At 52.0% G+C, this 20,872-nt stretch overlaps 1 protein-coding gene across 1 annotated transcript; it reads left to right on the top strand.

Annotated features, from left to right (window-relative positions):
* The first annotated feature begins 2,704 nt into the window (after positions 1–2,704).
* Ttc22 (tetratricopeptide repeat domain 22) lies at positions 2,705–19,700 on the top strand. The gene is made up of 7 exons (XM_032901140.1): positions 2,705–3,633; positions 13,804–13,859; positions 14,024–14,139; positions 15,464–15,582; positions 16,272–16,433; positions 17,967–18,119; positions 18,429–19,700. Exons 1-7 carry the CDS (start codon positions 3,067–3,069, stop codon positions 18,960–18,962), a joined length of 1,707 nt encoding a protein of 568 aa, XP_032757031.1. The 5' UTR covers positions 2,705–3,066; the 3' UTR covers positions 18,963–19,700.
* Positions 19,701–20,872: the final 1,172 nt, after the last annotated feature.

Genomic DNA, 20,872 nt, shown 5'->3' with positions numbered 1-20,872 from the left:
GCTGTCCTCGCCCTAAGCAGGAGGCCCTTCTACCAGCCTGGGTCTCCTCAGACTGTCTTGGGAAGCTGGCACAGACCTGCCTGCAGCTGTTTGTATCTTCTCTTCTACAGTGATCTCCTTGGCTGCAGGACAGCTGAAGGAGTGGTGGAAAACACAAGCCAAAGTCCATGGGCCAGAGTCCTGGCTGCAAGAGAAGCCATAGTAGGCCAGGGTGAGTCAGCTCTGTACTGAGGCCATCTGCCATGAGCAGTCCAGCTCCTCCCTGTCATAGGACTTTTTTGTCTGGCTAATTCATTCTCTTCTGTAGGTGCTACCACAACCCCTCCGTCCCCACTCTAATTACTGCAGGAAAGAAATCTAAGGCTCAGACAGACTAAAGGGTCCTGGTCACATCTAGTAAAGCACGGGGTCACACAACCCACCCAGGACTCAACACCCGAGAGAGCTCAACTTACCCAGACTCCATTGTCAATGCAATTACGGCAAGCTTCTCAGCCAGGATGGAGTCTGTGAGGGGGCTTTTGCCACTACCTTTAGGTCTTATCTTTTGCAACCTCTTTCCCACTCTCTGTGAGCTCCACCTATGGACGGCTCTGGCCTACCCGAGGGATACCCTAAGTTGCATTGAGAAACCGCTGGCCTTTTCAATTTTCCCAGCTTCTGCAATATGCATGCCCACCCATTTATTCCCTTCCCTCCCAACCTTACTCATCTTCCTAGAGTCAGATGAAAGGCTTAGCCCACCTACCAGGATGGTTAATATGAACAAAATTAGAGAAAACGACTTGTCTTGGCAAGGATGTAGAGAAGTTGGAAATTTGAGCTTTGGTGATGGGAAGATGTAATGGTTCTACTGCTATGGAACAGTACAGGGGTTCCTCAAAGAATTAAATGTAGAATTACCACAGGACCCAGCAATCCCCCTTAGGATGTGCCAACACATATTTGTATATTGTAGCCCTGCTTGTAACAACATCATTCACAATAACCATAACCCATGCATTTACCATGGGAAATGGTGGATAAACAAGGACTGATAGATACAGACAATACAGACCCTGAGATGTTGCTCACCCTTTAAAAAGGAGGAAATGCTGGGTTGGGGATTTGGCTCAGTGGTAGAGTGCTTGCCTAGCAAGCGCAAGGCCCTGGGTTTGGTCCCCAGTTCCACAAAAAAGAAAAAAAAAAAAAAAAGGAGGAAATGCTGTCCAACAATGGTTGTGTACATTGTGATCCCAACACTTGCCTGCCTGAGTCAGTAGGAGAATTTTAGACCAGCTCTGGCTACATAGTAACTAGGAAGCCAACTGAACTACATAGAGACCCTGTCTGAAAAAAAGTACAAAATTAAAAATAGAAGTTCTTACAATACATCATGGATGAAGCTTCAAGTCATTATGCTAAATGATAAGCCAGGCATAAAAAAAAGCAACAGGAAGAAAACTGACTTCTGAAAGTTGTCCTCTGATCTACATAGGGGCGCCAAGATGTTTCCCCCACCACACAAACACACAATAAATATGGGTGGTTTTTTTTTTTGTTTGTTTGTTTTTTTTTTTTTTGGACAAAATGGGAATTTTTGTATTAACTATATGTTGTCACAGCCTGAAAGTTAAGAAAGTTAAGCTCTCTGGAAATCCCTTCCTGATACTTCAATGCAATGAGAGGTTGCTTCATCTCGATATGGACAGCAGCTTATGGTAAGTTTTGCGTTAAAAACTATTAAATGGGGGCTGGAGCAATGGCTCAGAGGTTAAGAGCACTGGGAACCAGGGGAACCTTGGTTCATTTCCCAGCACTCACATGGCAACTCACAATTGTCTGTAATTCTAGTTCCAGGGGATCCAACACACCTTCACGCAGACACATATGCAGGCGAAACACCAATGCAAATAAAAAAAAAGGAACCATCAAAACAAATTCTAAAAGGCTTTTAAAAAGTATTAAATGTATTACATTCAAATTTAAAATCAGTACAAACAGCATCCAATTGTTTTGACTTGAAAATATTGCTGAAGTCATGGTTTCTTCAAATTCGCTAATTTTTCTCTATTTTCTCTGGTGAAAACGCCGGTCTCCTTCTGACAAGCTGGGGGGGTAGCAGGGGGGATGGTGCCGCAAGAGCCCAGCCTCAGGATGAATGAGGAAGAGTCCAAGGTCAGACATGCTGGAAAGCCTAGTCTACAGGGCACCCCAGTTCAACCTGGACGCTAGAAGCCAGATGACCCCTGAGGGAGATAGCATAGAGCAGAAAGACAGCAGTCTCAGAGCAGGGAGTGGGACCAGCTGGGCACTGATCCAGAGAAGTGAAGCCACGCATATCCAGGGCAGGCATCCATCAGTTTTACCTATGTATCTCCCGGTCCTTCACAGGGAACTGTGTCATGTCACAGAGGAGGAAAAGCCGAAGTATAAGGGATTGTGCTTTATTAGGGACGGAGAAACAAACGTAGATCTAGGCGCCTTAGTTTTGCTGTCTCGGCCCACTGCTGAGCAGAGGAGAGTCGAGATATTCAGTTGAGAAGCCAGATGCACAGTCTGGAGAAAGACCGGAGGGCGGTGGCCTGCTGTGCTCGGCAGAAGGGCTCCAGAACACACACAGCTCTGGAGTGAGAGCAAGGCTTGCTTAGCTGGAAGGGCCTGTCCTGACAGCTCCGTGTGGAGGGTGGAGCAGTGCCTCCGTGTGGAGGAAGGACTTGGCCGGCCTGGGCAACCTGAGGTTCCAGGTCTCCTTGGGCCTTAACCTGGTTCCGTGACGTTGACACCTTTCTCTTCTGAACCTCTCTTCATCTGCTGAGTAACTGAAATCTGCCTTTGCCACTTACTGGGTTTGTGAGCCTCGCACTTGGCAATGCACCACACCTGTTTTTCAGGCACACCTGCTTGTGCAATGCTGCTGTCTAGCAGCGAAAGCGGAAACACCTACAGGGCGAGCCCTTCGTCTGCTCTGGGAGCCACCCACTTGCAAGAGGTGCCCAGGACCGCCGGGCGTGCGGGGCTCCCTCCGGGGCCGCCCCATCCACAGTCCTTGGGAGTTAGAGGAGGCCAGGGCAGCCAGGGGCAGCCATGACGGAGCCTGAGGCCGGAGCTGAGGACCTGGACACACTTCTCGACGAACTGGACTATCTACCTGGCCACTTCCACTTGGAGATGCAGCTCAACTTCGAGCCGCGCTCACCCGCCCAGCTGCGCGCCCGGGACCTGAAGCTCCAGCGAGAGGGTCTGCGGCAGGAACTGGAGCTGGTGGCCACTCCGCAGCTGCCTGCTGTGCGTCACCTCTTGGGAGCCTTTTCCTTCTACCTGGAGGAGCTGGGTGATGCCCGCGAGCATTTCCTGGAAGTGGCCCGCAAAGACCCTGGCAACCTCAACGCCTGGGCCAATCTGGCACACGTCTACGGGCAGCTGGGCCAGGAGGAAGAGGAGGAAGCGTCCGCCGGGCGACTGGCCAGCCTTATGGGCCTGGCAGGGGACCCCGAGGATGCCGGAGACCCCCGGCTCCGCGCTGCCCGCTGCCTGGCGGAGCAGGGATATGCACATGGCTTCGACGTGGGCTGTGCCAGTCCAGAGGAGCGTGCTCAGGTGCTGGAGGCGGGCATCGCACTCTACGACAAAGCGCTGGGCTACGGTCAGCAGGTGGGTGCTAAAAGGACTGTAGTCATTCATTTCCTTTGCTGGGATGCCCGCCACCATTTCCTGCCCAGGTCACCGGGTAGCTTTGCGTTCCTGGGTGCTGCCTACCTAGCTTTCTGTTTCAGCACCAAGACAAATCCTCCAACCAGGCTAACACATCCCTTCTTCTCCCTCCTCTGCCACCAAGTAAGAGGTACAATCAGACACCAAAACCTTGGCGGATTTTCCTTCCTCCTCTCTCCTCTCTGTTTAGTCCCCAAAATTTGCCACTGCCTCAGTTTATAAGAGCTTCCCTCTCCTCCCTAGCCTTCCTCTGCCAGCCCAGCCTCTGAAACGTCCTGCCTGGACTTTGTGGTCACCCTCATCTCGGCTCTCCTGTCCCATGTTTCACTATGCTGCTGATACAGTCGCTGCAGCTCACTGGCTACATCCTCAACCACCCCACCCCACCCCCGACTCCTAGGTTTGAGTGACATCCAAGGCTCTCCATCTTCCATTCAGGCTTTCACCTCATCCTACAACCACCTGTCCACTGTGGGCAGGCTCCATATAGCTCTTCCTTCCTCTGTCTTATCTGCCTCTTCCTGCAGTACCTTGCTTCAAAATCTCCCTTCCAAGGAAGCCTCTGTGGTTCCAGGCTGGTCACAGCACCCTCTCAGCTTCCCCAGCAGTGTTCCAATTGTCCCTCTAGCCTGTCCCTCCGGCTCTGTCTCAACAGTTTTGAGAGGGGGCACAGTGGTCATCTGATTTCTCACCGTAAACCAGTGTCATGGGTACACAGTGATACTCAAAGGTCCTGGCACTAAATAGATCCTGGCGTACTTGTCCTTTACCCTGCAGATGAAGGGTCCTATGCTCAAGCGGCCTATACAATAAGCACTTACGACTGAGTAGCGCTGTGGGTATGGGATCTAAGTGTGGCTCTACTCAGTACTTGGGGCTCCAGTGTCCTCTGAAGGTTTGCCTGACTGGGACCATTTCCAGCCACATCAGTTCATAATCAACAGTGTAGGGTTCCTAGTTGGTTGTTGATACTTTGGCTGTTTTCTGTTTCTTAGAAACATGTCGCTGTGTCTGGCCTACACTGCAGGAAAGGGGGTTATACGGTCAGAAATACCAGCAGGTGGGCTCCCTGTGGGCATCCTGGAGGCTGCCTGTCACTGAGGCTGGGAGTGATGTGGGAATGTTATTGTTCTCTTGAGATGCTCTGGCACACCACCATTCACGAAGCCCCCACACACATTCTGAGTGTCTTTCCACCAAAACCTGCAAGTCCTTTAAAGAGAAATGTTGGTATGGTGACTTTAGCGAGACCACACTGGAGGGCATGGACTTGACCTCAGGACAGCAGTGCAGGGTACAAGTCAAGAGGGCCCTTAGGCTGGGAGTCTGGGCTGAGGGCTCTCTGAGCTCTCCAGCTCCACTCAACCGATACAGGACTCTCCAAGTACCCTTTCCCTCTCAGGGAAATGAGACGATGACGTCATGTGTGTCATAGGTTTTTCTCGTTAGTATAATGGTGGTACCATTTGGTTGATGACATAATTAAGAGCCAATGCTTACAAAGTTCCTAGAAAGGGCCTGCACAGAGATAGCCATAGGTGAACCTCCATTTTCTCACCTACGAAGCCTCCTCCACCCACAAGCTAGGTGTAGCCATGAACACAGCTGTGAGCTGGGACCGCCAGTTTTGAAGTCAAATGCCAGGCCACTGGGCATGGGTAGTACAGCCAGCGCTGTGTGTGTTGAGTGTGGTTATAGTCAGAGGTCACAGCAACAGTGTGGTGCTTCAAAGGCCTGGAGGGAGCTTGAGGTTCAGAGCCTCAGTGTCAGGGCCACCCACAGGGGAGATCTCTCTCCACAATGCTGTTTCTGTGGAATAACACTGGAAGGGAGTCTTATGGCTACCAAGGTCTTTTGCTGACCTCAGGAGGTGTTTGGGGAAGGAAGGCTTCCTAGAAGAGGTGGTCAGGGGGACAAAGGTTTGGGAGTAGCAAACGGAGACCAGCTCTTCTCTGTCTGCATAGTCACCACAGGTACCCGGGGCGGCATAGGTGCTCAGTAAATAGGACAACAGTGATGATTTCAGCAATCAGAGTCAGGCAGGGCCTTGGGCTTAAGAGGTTCTGATACTGGTGTTTGGTGTGTGGCTTTAGCAAGCTGCTTGTCTCTAGCCTCCATGCAGACTTCACAGATGCCAGTACTGGACCTGGATCTCTGCCTGAGATGTCCTGTGGTTATCCTGTCAAATAATAGAGAGACCCCGGGGAGCCCAAAAGGTGGTTCCTGGATTTCTCTGCATTTATCCGGTTCCTGCTGTGCACCAGGCCTTGTGTGAAGAAGCCCTCACATTAAGAAGACCCTGAACAACAGAGAAAGCAAGTGTTAGATCCATCATTAATCCCCTTACCCAAGCCCTTCCTCTAGGAGCAGAAGCCAAAGGAATAAATCAGTGATGTCTCTACAGCTGCTTAGGGTCCCAGTCCCATGACACAGGACAGTCTCTAAATACTGAGCACAGGAGAGCACACTTTCTAAAACAGAACCAATTCCCTAGGGCCTGACAATGGAAGTGGACTTCAGTGGCACGTGCAGACCCAGTGTTGGCATCAGTAGTGACCCGGAAAATCCAGGTTCTGTGGAATAGAGAAGCAGTGAGCAAGTTCCAGAGAAGTACTACTTTCCAACAGAAGTAACTGGTGGAAGCTTCTGGAAGAGATGGCGGTCTGCGGACAGGAGTAGGCAGAGGGCACTGCCAGCAGGGTATCCACAAAGGCCCGACAGCAGGAGAACACAGAGCAGGAGGACTTCAGAGACAGTCGGCCTGCGGCAGGAGAAGGGGGCAGCCTGAGACTTTGTAGCAATCACAGGAAGATTCAGGAGCTACTGACATGGCCTCTGAAACTGGCTCCCACCTTCCGTATTAGCCACGTTTTCCCACAATTTTCATGGCAGTTCTAACATAATTCTCCAGATGTCCCATGTAGCTTTATCCCTTGCAGAGTCCGACCGCCCTCTGCCTAGAAAGCAAATACATCCATCAGAACCCTAACATCACCTGCTTCTGGGAACCTCCTCACATAGCCGCCCACTTTGGGCACCTGCCTCATAGAGCAGAACCGTGTGGTTCACTTGAAGGACTTGGAGCTGAGGCTTGCATGGCTAGCATTTTGCCTCAGGGTACTGAGCTAGTGAGGGGGAGTCGAATAGTCCCATGCTAACTTGTCTAAAGGCCTTTGCTTTTCTCTGGAATCAGAAAAGTAGGGCAGAGGGAGACCCCTCATGGGCACTCTCAAAAATCTGGTTTGGGGAGTGCTGAGAGATCTCTGGTAAGCGAGTACCAAGTACCATTTGTTGGGGAGATCACTGAAGGTAGGAGATGGAGGTACTCAGGGTGGTAAGTAGAGAGAAGGACTCCCCAGCTCTAAGAGTCACCACCACTTGCAGGAGCAGCGGAGGGAGCCCATGGCTACCGAAGCTTGTGTAATACAGTAGGTTTACTCGCTGATAAGAGGGGCTGTAGCAGACAGGCAGGGCGAGTGGGAAGCTCCTTGAGCCCAGAGGACAAATGACTGCTGGAAAGCGGTGTCTGCTCATCTACTGACCATTACTTCAAAGGAAAACAGCGGGGCTGGTCAGTCAACTCATAAACCCCGTGTGAGAAGGAGCGTCTTTGGGATGTCTGCACTCTGCTCTTCACTTCCTGTCGGGAGGTTTGGGGTTGTGGTCCTGGGGATGGAAGCTGGGTCTCGCTACTGTACTAGACAAAGCATTCTACTGCTGAGCTAGCTTTCTCAGGCTGGCTCCTCTTTCTTGACAAAATTATAAAGAGACGGGTGGCTTTTATCACTCCTTCCTTCCTCTGAAGATCATCTACACACACACACACACACACACACACACACACACACACACACACATCTCTACAGGATCCCTAGTGCACATGGGTGCAGTTGGGCGCACACACACAGCTCCACTGGATCCCTGGCGCACACATTTCCACAGGACCCCTGTGTGCACTTGGCCACAGTTGGGAACACGCACTTCCACCATTCTGAGTGCTCTGACTCAGTTCAGAAACAGAGGAGGAGGAAGCCAGGCCAGGGGCTGATGAGCTGGGTACAGAGCATGCTTGTGGTTTTCCACATCATCATCTCGCTTGATCTCATAGAAATGCTGGCAATGCCACGTTATTAGCACCTTTCCATACATGAGGGAACAGAGGCTCTGAAAGGTGCAGGCTAACCCAAAGGTACACAGCCATGAGTGACAGGGAGGGACCAAAGTCAGGTGTGTGGGCTCAGAGTACAGCATTCCTGCCTTGGTGACAGCAAAAGTCACTCACCTTTGCTGCTCATTGCTTCCGGGGCTGCTGCCGCCTTCTCTTCCCACCCATCTGGTAACCTTGAGGGCTGGGTCGCCACAGTCCCAAAGACACAGGACCCTAGGGGTCAGTTGTTTTCAGCATCATCTGACTCAATTATGTCTGACAGAAGAAACAGTATCCACAGTGAAGCCACTGGGGAGCTGGGGAGAGTCAGCTTACAGTTCTTCTCTGAGAGGGCACAGGACTCGCTCGGGCCCACAGCCACTGCAGACCCTGGAGTCTGCCTTAGATACACAGCAATGAAATAGAAATGTGGCTCCTCACAGTTCAGTGTGGGGACCTCGTGAAGCAAAGACGACGCACAGGGCCTGAAGATTTGACAGACTAAGGGAGAGCAGGGAGCTTGAAGTTCTCCCTGGGCAATTCTCTGGGGAACCCAGGATGATGACAGACACTCATTCCAAGGCATCACGCCCAATCCTAAACCTCTCCCACCAGCCCATTGGCTACCCCTGCCTCAAGCTTCGTAGATGCTCACAGATACAGAGGCTGGCTCAGGGACCTGGGTTCCCTGGTTGGAGCAGGGGACCTCACATTTCTGTTACTCCATATACCTGTTGAGGCAGGGAAATGAGAACACTAGTACCCCGGCAGGGCTGGAAGAACCTCTTCCTGTCCCCCATGCTCTGGCCCTGTCTGTCACCGTGGAAAACATTCCACTTCTGCTGAAAGGACACATTCCTAGGCAGGTCCGACACCTTGCAACTATTTCCAGCAGCTGAAAGACCGGTTTTTGAAAGAGGTAGATCAGAACCTGAATCCTGGCTCTTCTGCCTTGGCTGTGGTTTTGAGCTGTGGCTCTTAGGCTGTTTTCTAACTCCTATGAGGAAGACACTATACCTTCTGAGGCTGCTGTGAGAAGCAGGTACCACTGTACCCAGTGACCCGGAAGCGTTCCATCAGTCCCCTCCCAGGAGACCATTAGTCAGCTCAGGGGCCTCCCTGGAATGTAGGAGCAGCTGCCAGGACAAAGTTCACCCTGCCAGGCAAATACTATCTGAGAAACCGGCTGACCACCCATTCTAATCAGAAGCCTATGGTTCTGTAAACTGTGGGGTTAGTGAGAAAAACAAACAAAAAAAAACAGAATCCTTTTTTTGTCTCTGGACCCCTGAGGTACCACAAATGGACAGGCCTGAGTTAACACAAACCTGCCTTGGGACAGTGAATCCTATTCCCCTACTGCCAGGTCACCTGTCTATGTCCCTTACCCACGAGCCACAGAGGCAAGATCTTTAGGTTTCCTGGAGGAGAAAGGGTCTGATCCTTTGGCCCATTAAAAAAGGGCAGACCTGCCAGCCCACTTTCACTCCACCCCCTGCCAATCCAGCCAATGGCTTTCAAACTTAGCACAGTAGAGAGGGCTGTAAGCACAGGGCCCCCTGAGCCACACCCCTAGAGCCACAGAGGAGTGAGTCAAGAGTTTGCCTTTCTAAGTCAGGCCTGGTAGCTCATACAGTGATCCTAGTATACCAGACTGAGGCAGGAGGATTGCCACAAGTTTGAAGCCAACCTTACAGTATGAAACCCTGTTTCAAAACAAAACAAAAACCAAACAAACATAAAACCAAATGTCTTAGGGTTTCTATCACTGCCGTGAAACACCTTGACCAAAAAGCAAGTTGGGGAGGAAAGTGTTTATTCTGCTCACACATCCGTAGCCCTGTTCAGCATCAAAGGAAGTCAGGACAGGAACTGAAACAGCAGGAACCTGGAGGCAGGAGCTGAGGAAGAGGCCATAGGTCAGGGGTGCTCCGTATTGGTTTGACCATCAATATAACAAAGAGCTAGCCTGGTGTGATGATGCATCCCTATAATCCTGAAGGAGATGGAGGAGGAATTCAAGCTTTAGGCTAGCGCAGAATGTGCAGTAAGACCCTTTCTCCTTAAACAGGGTGGGGCTGGGGGAGTTAAATAATGACAGGAGTGAGTCTCAGTCCAGGCTTTGAGGACACTATCTTGCCTCAGTTTCCCCATCTGTTGGTAATGAATCTCACTCCCCCATCCACTCAGCCCTAACTAAGCTGAGTGTGTTCTGCAAGTGGGAGCCACTGTTTGGATCCCAGCTCTTTGCGGTTGGTTCGATATTGTGGGGGAAATGTGAACTTGAAATGAGAAGCGGCCTGATAGAGCAGGTGAGACCTGTAGCCTCCCTGGCTTTCCACCTGCTTCCCCCATCTCAGGAGGAGCAAAATGACAAGAGCTCAGAGGAGCATGAGGCTGATGCTCAGGGAAGCCCCAGCATCTATCTCACCCTCACGTGTACCTCGTTAGTCCCAGGGTGACTGTACACTCGGGCTGGGTCTCCTGCGATTCCTTCCTGAGAATCTGCCCCAGGATGGAGTCCAGCCTGTGGCCAAGGCTCTGATGCTGGCTGGCTGCTGTCAGAGCTTCAGGGGACTAATAATGATTGAGTGCAGGGTGTCCCACCCAGATCCCATACCAGGCAGTCCCAGAAACTCCTCCCAGGCTGCCTAAACCCACAGCCCCTGGGAGCTGGGAACCCTGGAGCTCTGCGCCTTGCCGGCCTGCTGAGGTTCTGCAGCAGGAGAGAGGCGAGCAGCCCCTCCTCTCGGCAGGAGCACACCGGCAGTCACAGGCCTGTTTAATTTAATGCACTGTGGCTTGCCAGGTTGCCCCTGGTAACAGCTTCAGCTGCTACTTCCAAAACAGCCAGGATTTTTAAAGAGACAGGCTATTTTCAAGCTGGCATTGTACTGTGGTGGAAACAGCATCCAGAAGCTTCTTCTGGATGCTGAAAACCCAGCGGCACTCCGAGGCCTCCACCCATGGCCACTAACCCTATCCGTAACTCAAAAGCCCGCCCTCAGCCTGAAGCTCACTCACAAGTATGTTCTGCTTAGGGCTACATTTGAGATCTCTCACATGTGCCATTCAGATTAGCTACATTTTTGAAAATCAGTTTAGTCTCCAAATTTGGAGTGTAGGAGAGAAAAAAGCGTAGGAGCTGCTCCTGCAATTCAGAGACCCTACCACCAGGTGGTGATATTGCTTCCATCGTGAAAACAGTAATGGGGTTGACAGTGAGCAGAGCAGTGAGGTTTACAAGCAGTGACTTGTAAACCTTGGTATTAACTCATGTGGAGTCACCTCACCTCTCTGGTCTCAGTGACCCTGGATATAGAATAAGGAGCTAACAGTGTTGTGGGAAAGACTCGAAGCTAGGACCATGGAAGGAGTTTAACTCTCAGCTCTGCCATTCACAAACCATGTGCTTTGAGGGAATAGTTTAACTTTTTTTGGACCTGAATGCCAATGAAAAGAGTGTCTACGCAGCAAAAAGAGCTCTGCCCGAAGGCAGGGATTGGGATTACTCATCTGAAGCTACCCTGGGCTACACAACAAGTCCAGGACTAGGGTACATGCTGAGACACTGTCTCAAAGCAAAGCAAAACAAAACAGACAACACACCCAACACTGGGGTCCTGTGGAAGTAAGGAAGATGCCTTGTAGCCCTAGATAAGGGGGAATAGGGACAGGTGGGATATCATCAAGCTCCAGGCCCTGAAACCATATGGCTCTTAGGGATATTGAAACAGATTACACTGGACAGAGCACCCCCCAGGCCAGCCCACACTAGGAGAGATGGAATGAGTGTTTGCCCTAGGAGGGACCCGCCCTCACAGGCCCCACAGGTGTGTGGCACTATTCTCCTTTGCAGTTAGGATGCAGCCCCTAAGTATTCATCCCTGGAGTCACCCAGTTGGACCACTCAGGTGTGTGAGCCACCAGCCTCTGATCTGCTCACTCCAAGCCAGAATCCACCCCATCAGCTCTTGTGTTGGCCTCATCTCTTATCATGGGGTCATGGAAGGAAGTGTGGGGCTGGCACTACCCAGCTCTAACCCCTGCTATGGCTCCCCACTGCCCCACATATGAGCTCTGTATTCTAAGCCTGGTATTATGGACCTTCCTGATATTCCCCACTGATTCCCCAACTCCCTGGCTGGGGGTTCCAGCTGTGGTCACTGTAGACACCACACACCACTCCCCTACATCTCTGAACTTCTGCCCACAATGCCCAATCTGCCTGGAATAGTTTTCCTCACTATATCCCTCTGGGCGGCTCCCGCTCTTCTAGTGCCTCCTCTCTTAGAGAACCTTCTGGGTTAGAGAGGACATCTCCCACAGTCTCCCATGGCTCCTGTGTGCTTTCCACTCTAATTGTGTATTTACACCTGGCTTCCCTGCCAGACCAAATTCCTTCAAGATGGGACCCACCTTCCCTCTCCTGTTTTCACTGCCCAGCCTTGTACCATGCAAAAAATCAGAGGGAACACAAGCTAAGAAACACACAGGCCTCTCTAGGAGTTAGGTTTTCTGGCGCTATCCCAGTATGTTGTCACACCACTCTGGAGCTCAGATGCGTGTTATCTCCTACACACACACACACACACACACACACACACACACACACAATGTTCTTGTGCTCTCCAGGTGACTCATTCCCATGCATCCCATGCATCCACTCAAGCCAGCCTCCTTCCCACCAGATACCCTAGGCTCTGTCCCACCCTCTAAAGTGCCATAACCTTCTCAAGACCCAGCTTGAAAATATATCCTCCAGCCAGGCAGTAATGCCACACACCTTTAATCCCAGTATTTGGGAGGCAGAGGCAGGTGGATCTCTGAGTTCAAGGCCAGCCTGGTTTACAGAGAGAATTCCAGGACTGCCAGGGCTACTCTCAGGGCCTTCATCAGACTCTGCTCCTCCTCCAGGGTTTGACAGTGTGGCCTGGTGACCGGAGCATGGGCTATGGAGCTAAACAAACATCAGGTCCCCAGCTCCACCGTCTTCATCTGTACTGTCCTGGACAAATCGCTTTCCCTTTCTGCACCTCACTGTATTCCCCTGTAAAGTGGGGCTATCAGCTAGGCCCTGGGTTTGCTGTGAGATCCAGACAATTGCATGAGAACACTGGCACACACACCAGGCCTGTCCATATCCAGCCTGTGTCCCCAGCCAGCTTGTGAGCCTGGTGTTGTCAGGGTTCACTGTCATTTGAGGCCACATCCCTACAGCACCTCAGAGGTACTCAGAAATGCTAGCTGATTTGAATGCTGCTGGAGTCAAGGGGTGGGGGTGGGGATAGTGAGGGGGAGGGAGCTCCTGAGCTGGGAAGGCAGAAGAAGGGATGGGGAGATGAATGTGGAGGGAGGGTCAAGAGCCAGAGGCAGAGTTGCCGTTATGCACTGGGGATTTTATTGGTTTTCATTAAAATTCCTTCCCAAGGCAGGAGGAGCTACTCCCTTAAATAGCAGCATAAATATTTTATCCAGTGCCCAAGTCAGTCTAAATGCACAGTGAAGTTGGCAAGAATAATAATGAGAAAATATTCAGGGAGGCCGGGTGAGGCTGAGCTGAACAGACTCAACATTCCCTGGAAGGCTTTCTTGAGACCCTGTGGGGAAGGGGGGGTGGGGATAACTGGAAGGAAGGTCTCAGCTGGTCAGAGCCCCAGGCTGGGGGAGCCAGGATGGTGGAGCTAGCTGAGGAAGGGGAACGGTGTTCCACACCTGCTCTGGAATGACTACATCACTGGGGGCTCATGTGGCTAGTCTCCAATGCCCTTTGATCAGAGAGGTGAAGCAGTTTGCCTAAGGCTGCCCAGCAAGGCACTGTCATTGGGGCAGATGAAGGTCAAAGGCCTCCTGGCTATACCTGTTGCCTCTTCAAGTTCAAGCTCACAAGCGCAGGGCCTTGCAGACAACAACCTGGGTATCTCAATAACTGCCATGTGGCACGCCCATTCTCTGCTTCCTAGATCCCGATAGAAGAGAAAAGGAGCTGGTACTTCACCATGGCAACACTCTTCATCAGGTCAGGCCTGCGACTGGAGTTGGGTTGGGGATGGTGGGAAGGGTGTGGCCTGGAAGCAGAGGTGGGCAGGCCTTCCCATGGCAAGACACCTATGGGCATCGTTGCAACATTCTGGGGACGGCTGGGAGGGGCAGATAGGGACCACAACCCTTTCCTGCCCATAGGCTGGATGGCATCTTTCTGGAGATGGGCAGTGAGGAGCAGAAGAGGCTGCCAGCCTTCAACCGGACTCTGACCCTGCTCGGGGAAGTCCTCAAGTCCTCAGACTCCCGACACCAAGGTGGGAACGCCAGGCAGGGAGTCCTGCTGTCCTGCACCTGGCAATAGTTCTGTCTGCCTCTAGCCCTGTCTCTCATTTTGCCTCACCCTGGCTCACCTCACAGTCCTATTGCTTACCCAAGGAAGCCCAGGCTCCTTGCCCCAATAAATGAAGCAACTCCACGGTACATCAGTCCCCGGTGTGACACCAGACTCTGGTCCCAGTGCCGAGCGGCATGTGAAGCAGCATCTAGAAGGCTTGAATGCCAGCAGTAAAACAACTCACTCACTGGCACGGAAACGGGCAGAGAGAACCGACTGAAATATACTTCAAGGAAGAGGCAGGGAAGCTTCCAGACAGATTAGCCACTGAGAGAGTTTCTTTTTAGCCGTTGAGGGGTGTGTTAGTCGTCCTGTTTCATGAGCCATCTGTGTGGGTAACCTGTGAGGGTGGAGTGGCTGTGCCTTGTGTCATCTGGTTTAGTGGTAACCTTTACGGTTTTTGAGAGTGGCCATTGATGTGAGGAGCCCTGGGATCTTTGGGGATTAGCCATTATGGGTCACTCGAGGCCAGGCTGCAAAGGTTGTGGCTAGACTGTAAAGGGATTTTGCTATTAGTTGGAGCCTTTTGCTTCTATAGTCAGGAAACTGAGGCAGGAAGGCCCAGAGTGCTAAGCTAGCCTGTGCTGCATGGTAAGTCTGCCACAAAACCAAACCAAACCCACCAAGCAGGCCTTGATACATGGACCCGTATCCTGGATTGTGTAGCATGTGTGCCTGCCACCTTCCACCCCCACCTGTGGTTAGGGAAGAGGCTATGTTAGTCATAGAGACAGGTGTGTCATTTGTTCTAAGGCCAAACAGTAATCACAGGAACATACACAGAGAGACACACACAGACACACAAACACAGAGACATATACACAGATATACACACACACAACACACAAACACACAGGCACACACCCATACCCACAAACAGACACACGCATACACAGATGCAGGCATACACAAACATAGACAGACACACAGACACACACATACAAACACAGACACATATGCACACGTGCACACACATACACACTAGAGGCCAGGAGAGCTAAAACCCTGAAATAACATCGCTTACGTGAGTGTGACATCTAGGACACAAAGAGTACACACTAGAACAAATCATGCCACACCCTCGGTGTCCTACATCCTCCCTGCACCTTTTTCCTCCTCTGTCCCTGCCTATTTCCCTTTGTCTTCATGGGGGCTAATTCCTGCAGAGGAGGAGATCCCCCATCCATACCGGGGCTCTCCCAGCCCCCGACTGCTCCCTAAAACCCTCTCTTGCCCTCACCCAGCTCTGGCCTGGTGCTATATTGGCATGCTACTGGAGAGGAAAGACACCTTCTCCACCACCCCCATGGGTGTCCATGAATGTGGGTACTCGGGCACGGAGCCCCTGGACTGCTTTGGCAAGGTATGTATGTGGCCTGGGTACACTTCCTTTGCAAACTGTGTCTCCTACATCTCCCCCAAAGCCCTCTGCCGACCCCTCTGGGCTGACCCCGCTGTGTGACCCACTCAGGAAGGACTTCAGTCCTCCATCTCCATCTCTCCCTACCCAAAGCAAAAGTGTTCTCCCATGCCTGCTCTGTTCTGCCTAACTGGCCAAAGCCTGTCCCCTGACCCCCAGCCTTGAAATGGGCTTAGAATAGTTCCTCTGGGGGCCTGTATCCACACCTTTCCCTCGGCCTTGTTTCCTCTCTCTCACCCCCAGCAGCTTAGTGGAGATGCTAGGTCTCCTGGGGTCTCCTTACTGGCTATGCTCTCAGGCCAAGCAACCCTGAGACAAGTCACTTAGATCAGGTGACAGTCAACACCAGCATTGCCAAGGAGGGCTTGGCTCAGCTAGAAACCCCATAAGCATGAGGAGAGAGAAGGAGGCTGACCCTGCTCCTACCCCTTACCAGCCCCATTACAGAGGAAGAAAGGCTTGAGCATGTGCCAGTGAACTAGATTCCAAGGGGTTGAGGGCTGGTATCCTTGCCTGGAAGTCTAGGGTCCTCCATGGTTGCTGGATGACTGAACCAGGTGGATGCTGGCCGAGGGTGGGTGGGAACTGTGGCTGCAGTGGCACAGCTTTATGCCTTATCCCTTCCTTCTTAGGCCATTGAGGTCGCCAAGAACCAGCCTCCCATCCTGAATCGCCTGGCCAAAATCTTCCACTTCCTGGGAAAACAGGATATGGCCATAGGAACCTGCAATATGGCCCTGGCAGTGCTTACAGACCCACAGCTCAACTGGCAGGCATACTGCACCAGGGCCAAGGTGAGTCAGCTGCAACCCCACCCATCCTGCCACCCCATCCTGCCATCAGGAATAAGAGGCCAAATGGAGTAGCAAAGACCCTGGTGCCAGAACCCTGGAACCTTCGTGGTGGAGGGCTTGGGAAGCGTCTTAGCGCCTGACAATGCTTTGAGCTAAGAGACTCCAGTTTGGTGCTGCACATAAACATGGAAGCTGGCACATCCGACGAGTTCTCTTCTGACTGACCAATTAGGTTATTTAGCAGCTTCACTGTCTCTTGAGAGAAGGGCTGCACCATGTCCTCAATGCCGGCAGTCACACGCTGAGGTGAGAGTTGCCTCCCTTGGGTCTCCTTGCTGGACCCAGCTATGCCTCTGGCATCCCCGCCCCCCTGTCCCCCAGAACCCAGCTGCTTGAGGCCACATCGGTAGCCTTGAAATCATTTTTCTCCAAGTCAGTAAGACCCCCTACCCCCACCTCATCTTCTTTACTACTTTTCGCCTGACCTGGTAGTCAGTGGGCTACTAGTCTGGTCTCCGTGGGGAAAAACAGAAAGGTCTTCCTTGCAGTTGATAAAGCTGTTACTGAGCATAAGGTCGCTCACTGTAAAGCCAGAAGGTAGTACTCTAGAAACCTTTCACTCTGTGCTCTGCTTTAGCCCTCCCAAGAATCCTCCGGGAGGGAAGACAAATGCCAGTCTGCAGATGCGGCGTGGCACGGGGAGGCAGCCAGCTTCCTCGGGTTTGGCATTCACTTTGTGAGCATGACAGCCGTATTTCCTCCCTCTGCTCCCTGTGGCTCCCAAGGTCACACTTGCTACTCAGATGACCAGAGCAAGAAGGAATATGACAGAAGGGATAGACAGGTCAACGTGGAAGCTTCAGCCTGTGGTGTGACCCAGGAGCCCAGATCTAGCGGGATAGCCCTGCCTAACACTCTCTTGCTTTCTTCCAGCTCATTGGCCTGGGTCTCCACCTTAGTACTCTCCTCAGAGATATCCAGTTGGCCCTGCCTGAGGGCCTGACACAACCTCAGCTTCCTTCTAGCGACCTCTTAATGAAACTGTCAAAGTACTTGCCAGGATTTTCTGTTCCCTCCTGTTTTATTTTCCCTTCCTAACACATAACACACTGTTCACTATTGTGCTTACTATTCTCCCTACTAACAACAAGGCCAGAGCAGAAGCTTCGTCCTTTTGTTTCCCGCTGTCTCCTCAGTGCCTGACATATAGTAGGTTGTGTGAATTGCTAAGTTTTCAGCTTAGAAAATGGCGTTTGGAAGATACGAAACTTCCTCCAGCTGATTGGGGAGCGGGGGGACTGAATAAATGGATGAATTAATGAATGTTCTCCATCCAGCTCCTCACTAAAGGAGCAGAGAGACAGGTCCAGAACGGGGAGTGGTTACCCTAGCTCACACAGAACTCAGGCTTTCTGCAGCCACTCAGGATGTCCCTGGTCACTGCTGAGAAGCAACCCGGCTTTTTCGTTAGATAAAAATAAAAGGCCGATGTCTTGTGTGGAGTGCTTCCTCTAAGTTACCCCTCTGCTGCAGGTCCGAATCAGAGCCTATGTCCATGACCTGGAACGTGCCAAGGTGGGGCTCGGGGGTATGCCTGACAGGAACCACCTGGCCTGTGCCAAAGCTGACCTTGAGGAAGTGGTCAAGGTGTGCCCAGGCCTCAGGACCTACCTAGATATCAGTCAGGTAAGAAAGACAAGGGCTGCCTAGGCTCCGAGGACAGAATGGAGTAAATGGGGACCACCCTGTCCTCCTCTCCAATGCCCTGTGGAGTGGATGTAATAATGTGTGTATGGGTTCAGAAGCCTCCCTCTCCAGCCCTCTCTACCCATCTTAGCAGTCAGTCCATGCTGTGCTCAGGGAAGGACTATCAGAGGTGACCACATATAATTGTACATGGAAGGGCTTGTTCAAGGGAGTAAGGCTAGGTGTGGAGGGACTGGGATTAGAACCCTGTACAGCCTCTCATTTTCAGGCCCCTCTCCCTGCCCCCAGGTTTACTATTACATGGGCGTGGATGCCATGCGGGAGCTGCTGGCAGTGGATGAGGCTGCACTTAACCAGGCTCTGGTCTTCCTGGCGAAGGCTGGTGAGTTGGAGCTAGGCAACACGCTACCCGAGCTGCAACTGTTGCGTGGCAAATGCCTACGAGTCCAGGGTGAAGACGCCAATGCTGCGACCTGCTTCAAGCGTGCAGTAGAACTGGATGACGAGGGATCCAGCCATACTGAGGGCTTCGGCTGCCTGCTCGAGGCACTGCTGGCCCAGTGGAGCCAGGCGCAGCTTAGTGATGACGAGGTGGGGTGCGAGGTGGACATCTGGCTGCGACATGCCCAGAGCAAATATCCGGCAGCACGCCTGCGCCAGGAGCTGCAGCGTGTGTGGCGTGGCCACACAGAAGAGGTCCTGGGCCTGGCTCGGGCCTTAGTAGGTCAGGGACGGCCAGCATTGGTGCGGCTGCTCTTTGAGACCATGGAGCACGAGGGTGAGGACGCTGGAGTGCCATGCAAAAGTCGAGCATCCTCCTGAGTCAGGGGCTGATACCCTATGGAGGTACCATCCCGAAGAGGCTCCATCCTAAAGAGGTCCAACCCGGATGACTGGATCTCGTCACAGTACTCAAGACAGGCCACCCGGCAGGGTGAGCAGAGCCAGAATGTTTTCTGCACTGGGGCTATAGTTTAAAAGAAGGCTTTCATACATAGTAAGCATGAGGCCCTGGGTTCGTTTCCCACATGGTGGGTGGGGCTAGAGGAATCAAGCAGACACCCCCACCTCCCGAAATTGTGAATGGGTATTTTGAAACGTTTTATCAATTTGAAATACCCAAAGGGCAGAAAGTGAGCACTTGCAGGAAATACTGCTGGGCAAAGGAGTCTGGAAGCAGGCCTGGGAGGCCCCTGGAAAACTGCCGCTGGAGGGAGAGAGTTTTACAAACACGCAGAGAAAAGAGGATGGCTCAGGTCTCCTGACAGGAATGATAGCTGTCTCAGAAGTGACTTTCTACCCCCGATGCCTGAGTGACTACCACTGGATTCCCAAGGGCCACACCGAAAGTTAGCTAAGTGGATTTCAAGTCCTGCAGCCAGAAAAGCCCGGCTAAAACAGGCCAAGGTGGCACTGCGCCTGGGTGCAGGCAGGGTCCTGACTTAAACCCAGGCGCTCAGAGACAGTCCTTACCTCTCCATCAGCTTCCAGCAGGCCCCGCTTTGGTCAGCCTCTTGAAAGGCTTCCCAAAGTCCTTGAAAGAAAACTCATCAGAAACACCTTTACTTGATTTCTTTGCTCTTGGTGGGACTTACAGACGTACCCTTTGGATCTTCCACCGGTCTCTGTCATAAACCTTCTGGGAACGACGGGAGGAAATCTAGGAATCTTTCACATGGACAATCGTCATTGCAAATGTAGAAATTTGCTCCCCAACCCCCAAAAAGCCTATAGATCAATGGTTCTCAACCTTCCTAATGCTGTGATCCCCCCTAACCTGATTTCATTGCCACTTTATAACTGTAATTTTGTTGCTGTTATGAATTGTAATGAAAATATCTGATATGCAGGATATCTGAAATGCGACCCCTGTGGGGGTCATGACCCACAAGTTGAGAACCACTTCTCTAAATCACAGAACGGCTGGGGTCACACAAGAGCTGATTTAGCCCAAAATTGTGCAGTAAGATCTTGTCAGACTCCAGGCATGCCAGTCACACGTGTTCGCCATGCTACTTCCCACCGCATGGTTCCTGGTGGCTCACAGTTTGGATGGTGACACTCTCTGCTTCACTCTTCTCCTCACTGCTGTGGAAGCCAGGATGTGGCTCATCAATGGGCGGCACAAATGACCAGAACCTCTTCTCTTCCACCACCCATCCTTCCCTTCTCTACCCAAGGCCATGACTACAGGCTCCCCTAGATCGGGAGCCCCTGTCCCTCCGCTTCACCAAGTAGACAAATGGAATTTGACGAGACTTGGAAATTGGTGACATTTGTTTTCTGCCTTTCCTGTCATGTTTAGGTTTTTTTGTTTGTTTTATCATTTTATGATACTTCATTGTCTTAGTTAGGGTTTTACTGCTGTGAGGAGACACTGTGACCAAGGCAACTCTTATAAGGACAGCATTTAATTGGGGCTGGCTTGCAGGTTCAGAGGTTCAGTCCATTAACATCCTGGCAGGAGCATGGCAGCATCCAGACAGATGTGGGGCTGGAGGAGCTTAGAGTTCCACCTCTTGTTTCGAAGGCAGCTAGGAGAAGACTGCCTCCCACAAGGTTAGGAGGAGGGTCTCATTGCCCATCCCCACAGTGACATTCTCCCTCAAAGAAGGCCACGCCCACTCCAACATGGCCACACCCACTCCAACCCACTCCAACAAGGCCACACCCACTCCAACAAGGCCACACCCACTCCAACAAGGCCACACCTTCTAATAGCACCGCTCCCT

This window comes from Rattus rattus, chromosome 1 (genome assembly GCF_011064425.1).
Source record: "Rattus rattus isolate New Zealand chromosome 1, Rrattus_CSIRO_v1, whole genome shotgun sequence".
Taxonomy (NCBI): Eukaryota; Metazoa; Chordata; class Mammalia; order Rodentia; family Muridae; genus Rattus; species Rattus rattus.
The sequence above is the reverse complement of the archived record's forward strand: the minus strand, read 5'-3'. Positions and strand labels throughout refer to the sequence as shown.